Below are 5,069 nucleotides of genomic sequence, written 5' to 3'. Positions count from 1 at the left end.
TGGAAGTTGGAACCACCGAACCAATATAAGATAAAAATACGAATTTCTTTTCTAATTCTCTGTCTTTTTTATTTGAAGTTACTTTTTCAAAATAAAAAATTATAAAGACATAAAAAGTGAGTATGCAATAGACTTAGAAAAAGGGACCCAATAGAAGGAGGAGGATATTCCTCATAATTCGAGAGCTGAAATTTGAAGATACGAACCATCATTCTGTCACCACCATCTTCCACGCCTTCTTTCTTTTTCTTTTCTTTTTGTTTTCAAAATTCTTAAAATCTTTTTTTGTATTAAAAATACCACTACTATTTTTTGTTCATTTTTTCTTTTGCCATTCACCAACTTTTGCTGTTCTTTGAGCAACATTAAAGAATGATTTTCAAAACATGAATGGTGAATTAATTTTAAACCTCAAATTTGAAAGTCGTTTAAGTGATCTTATTCTTTGTTAATTGTGTGCAACTAGAGAGATTGTATTTTATATTATTCTTCGCATTCAGGATCACTATTAGTAGAGGCAAAGGCAGAATCTGGAGCTAATTCATATTGAGGTGTTTTATTATATTTTTATTTTTTAATGCTCTTATATTATATTTATATATAGCTCGATTTGAAATGGAAGATAATGGGTTTAGTTGAACCAATAACCGTCCACCGCTATATATTCGTATCTAATTTTTTGATATCCATAGTTGAGGAAAGAAACACAAAATGGCATATAATATGTCCTAAATTGTTCAAGAAAATTAATATTATTCCTAAACAATAGCGAAGTCAGAAATTTCCCCAAGAATATTCAAACTTAAAAGTAATGAAAAAAACTTCCTCACAAATAGTGTTTAATATATGGTATATACCTCTAAAACATAATATTTTACCTAATATACGTTATGTATTTTTTAGACAGATGGTGGTCAATTGACCACCCTTTAAGCCATGTAGCTTCGCCCATGTCCCTAAATAATAATACAGTCAAATTTCTCCATAACAACTTCATTTGTTTCCAGAGGCATATCTAGTGTAGAAGCTATGGGTTCAACTGAACCCATAACTTTTGCTCATACCCTATATTTTTGTCCAAAAATATTATTAAATATGTATAAATAATAAATTTTAAACCCATTAAATTAGATGGGATGTGGTAGAATTGTAAATCTGAACCCATAAAGTTTAAATTCTGAATCCGCCTCTGTTTGTTTCGATATTTTTTGGTTGTTATAGTGAAGTGCTGTTATAAAGAACAATTATATTAAAACATAAAGTGAAAAGTTGGTTCCAAAAAAATGCTATAAAGAGAGGTGTGACTGTCAATTTAAGATCTTCTAGATAGTAGTATTTGTATGACAGTTAATTTTCTCCTTATTGAAATATAATCAACTCGCGTTTTCAATTTGACACATTAATTGCTTCACTCTTCGTAGCATAAGCTAAATTAAAATCACAAAAAAAAAGAAGAAGCTAAATTTAGGATGGTGTTGATATGGTTGGTGGCGAACTTACTTTGGAAAAAGGCATTATCCAAAGAAAATTAACTCTTTCAGACATGACAATGGGTTTGTTTTTGGCAAAAACTCTGATCCAAAAACCAAATCCAATATTTAATAATGAAAAGAATCATACAAACCAGTGGCGTATTTTACAATTTCAGCAGAAAGAAGGGGGGGGGGGGGGGGGGTTGCAAGCTCAACTATATATTTAGTTAAAAAATACATTAAATAAAAATATTAGTGTTAAGTTTGAAATGCATTGAAACAGCAGTATTATATATTGACGAAAATTCTGAATCTGACCGAAAATAATAAACAAGTACATGCGAAAAGTGACCTGAGTAAGAATAGCCCAAGAATTCAAAAGCATGTTTGATCAGCAACTGGACGGAAATGGGCTTTGCTTCATAGTTATACAACTTGGGCCTTAAAAAATTGAGCTGGTTTGGGCTTTTTCAAAACCATGATCTGCTGCCAACTGATGGGCTATAGAACCTTGTGCTATATTTCCTTTTGGGCTTACCACAAATGCATTGACATTCATACCCCATTATGTTACCAAAACAAGAAAACAATCCACTTGACCCATGTGTGTGCCTTCTCGTGTGACGGCCGGTCGAATGGTAGCTACTCGAGGTGTGCCCACGGTCATATACTGGCGGCAACTCCATTCGCCACCTCTCGAGCTTAGACCTAAGCCCTTCAGTGCTCTCATCCAAACTCCAACCATCCAAAACTGAGCTCTTTTGATCCTCCAATGGATATTTCTTTTCAGCTACGGCTGCCGCGACCTCGGATGCTGAGGGCCCAATTTCTGAGTCAGTCCAATGATGAGTATTTCCTTTAATTGGGCCTCCAAATACAAATTTCCCATTGTGTCCTGACCCTTTTGGGCCTCCAAATTCATATCCACTATATTTTGGAATGGGCTTTCCTATTACTGTTATGGGCTCTTTGGGCTCATCTTGTTTACCACTAGCATCCAACCCTTTGGGCTTTGTAATAGATTTTTCATCAACTACTTTAGTTGTTGATGAGTCATTGGTAGGCTTCTTTTCATTTGTGGGCTTCTCTTTGTTCTCAAGCTCTAAAGCTATGAGTTTGAGTTTGGGCTTTTCTTCTTTGGACCCATTATAAATAGATGACTCTTTGCTCATAATTGAATCACTTAGAACTGAGCCTGCTTTACCTTTCTTACCTTTGGGCTTTGATTTCTCTTTTAACTCTGCACCACTAATCACAGAACTTGCCTTGCCTTTCTTTTTCACCATCATTTGAGGTGGAGGTTCCAAAGAAATACTAAGAATTGAGCTTTCTTTATCATATGCCCTCTTCACTTTTGAGGGAACTGCAACTACTGAACTATTAGCCTTTGAAACATCATCGAACTTGACACGTTCGCTACGTTCACTCTTTGTTCGTAGCAATATTGGTTTAATAGTAGTCACCTTGTTGTTGTTGTTGTTGTTATTGTTACTGTTACTATTATTGTTGTTGTTATTGTTGTTGTTGTTGCTTTTATCGCCATTTGGTTTTTGGTTATGTTGAGAGAGCTGTTCTTCTTCCATCAAATCTCGATATCCAACAGCTGACTTGTTTAGTTCAGTGTACAATGGCATACTTCTCATAGTACTATCTAGTAATGCAACACCAATGTTCAATATCCCCTGAGGTCGTCCAGATGGACGACGTACCTAAACCAAAAAAACGTTGACCTTTTAAATGTGAAGTTACAAAATACAAATTATCAAAGAAATACTTTTGAACCGTTTAGTTATAGCCACAAATTTTCACCAATTAATTAACATTTTCAAAAACTCTAACTAGACGACATTGTAAGTAACATCTGATATTCAATGAAATCTTCATTTATTTAAAGAGGGTAACAAAGCTATCTATTGGTATCTTGATTTTTAACTCGTGATAATAAATCTTTTAAGCATGAGCCTAACATTGGCGCGTACAGTAAAACCTATTAGAACAAAGCAAAAAATTCCTAACACCAAAGTATTAGAAGGAAATAAAAGGAGATAGAACTCCTTCCGTCCTAATTTATGTGATGATGTTTGATTAGGCACGGAATTTAAGAAAGAAAAAAGGTTTTTGAATCTTATGGTCTAAAACAAGTCATAAACATTTGTGTAGTCATAAATCATCTCATTAAGTAGGGTAAAATAAGAATTTTAAAATTAAATTTTTTAGAGATTACAAAAATATGATATTCTTTTCGGGACAACCTAAAAGAAAAGTATGACACATATACTGGGACACAAGGGCGTATCTACAGTATAGTGTATGGGTTCTCGGGAACCCAGTACCTTTTGCGTAGATCCTGTATTTTTATTAAAATATTTACTAAATATCTACAAATATCTAACTGTGAACCCAGTTATTATGGTATATTAATTTGAAATTACGACAGGAACCCATAAACTTCAAATTCTGAATCCGCCTCTGGTCTCTTCTGGTATAAAGGGAGTGCAAAAAAATTATAGTGAAATTAGACAAAAAGGTGAAGAATGGAATTGAAATTAAGCATGCAATTTTACGCATGCACGTACGTCAACAAAAACTCCTATATCACAAGAAAGGAGAAAACAGAAAAGCACAAAAAAGGGAATTTATAGAAATGAAGCAGGAAATGGACCGAACCTGAAGTGCAACAAAACGCATGCCAAAATGATGATGGTGATTATGGTGCGGCCGAGGCGGCGGAGGGATGAGATTTCCGACGAGGACACGAACGGAGCCGACAACAGAATCCTTAAACCAATGGACACAATGAATCTCAATTTGTACAGCTGAGGTGTCTTGCCGGAGAAATTCTTCATCTACCCGAAAAACAAATTTATCGTTCCACGTAGGGTTGTTGCCGCCTTCGACGTCAACGGCGGTGGTTAGTTTCCGTGTAGGGTGAACCCAAACGGTGGCGTAGGTTTTCATTTTCTTGGAAATAGGTTGCAAATCTTGGGCGGAAATAATGTTTATTTCCAAGAGTTGAAATGGTTTTAAGGCTCCCATTTTGAAAATTTGTGGAATTTAATAAAATGGTGACAAATCTTGATAGCGTATAGAGGAGATTTTGCTCGCCGTCGTTAACAGGACGGCGACGAGGGAAAGGTCGGGTTCAACGTGGAGAAGAACCCGAGTCAAATTGGGGAAGAAGAGGAGGAGGATGGTGTCCTCTTGTGGAGAGAACATTAAAGCATTGTGTACAAAGGAAGAAAATATGTTTGAATTAATTTTTTTTTTTTTTTAGCCATATAAGGTTCTTCAACCATATTTATTGAGAAAATTGAGCCTTTTGTTACGTTGATAAATTTTTTAGTTTGGTCTTTGTAGCGTGTTTTTAATCTTTAATTAATTAAAATGTATATTTTAATCTCGATCCATTTACTTGTGAAAATATCTCAGAATTAATGGATTATTATCTGCTAAAACCATGTAGTTATCCATGATTTTGCTAGTTAGTAAATATTTGGTAATTGTACTTCACATTGAGGGTATTTAATACAGTTATAAAAATAATCCCACTATAATATAGCTCATTAATGTAAAGGGATTAAAAATATACACTTTGAT

At 34.4% G+C, this 5,069-nt stretch overlaps 1 protein-coding gene across 1 annotated transcript; it reads right to left on the bottom strand.

The window, feature by feature from the left end:
- Positions 1-1,701: 1,701 nt before the first annotated feature.
- LOC104087735 (uncharacterized) lies at positions 1,702-4,747 on the bottom strand. The gene is made up of 2 exons (XM_009592292.4): positions 4,140-4,747; positions 1,702-3,181 (listed from the first exon to the last, which is right to left on the bottom strand). Exons 1-2 carry the CDS (start codon positions 4,506-4,508, stop codon positions 1,943-1,945), a joined length of 1,608 nt encoding a protein of 535 aa, XP_009590587.1. The 5' UTR covers positions 4,509-4,747; the 3' UTR covers positions 1,702-1,942.
- Between the last annotated feature and the right edge of the window lie 322 nt (positions 4,748-5,069).

Source organism: Nicotiana tomentosiformis, chromosome 9, assembly GCF_000390325.3.
Source record: "Nicotiana tomentosiformis chromosome 9, ASM39032v3, whole genome shotgun sequence".
Lineage (NCBI taxonomy): Eukaryota > Viridiplantae > Streptophyta > Magnoliopsida > Solanales > Solanaceae > Nicotiana > Nicotiana tomentosiformis.
The sequence above is the reverse complement of the archived record's forward strand: the minus strand, read 5'-3'. Positions and strand labels throughout refer to the sequence as shown.

Excerpts from the sequence above, each read along its gene's own strand:
- LOC104087735 (XM_009592292.4), bottom strand. The coding sequence starts at position 4,508 with ATGGGAGCCTTAAAACCATTTCAACTCTTGGAAATAAACATTATTTCC. Across the intron at positions 3,182-4,139 it reads TGCGTTTTGTTGCACTTCAG|GTACGTCGTCCATCTGGACG; the intron begins GTTCGGTCCATT and ends TTTTTGGTTTAG.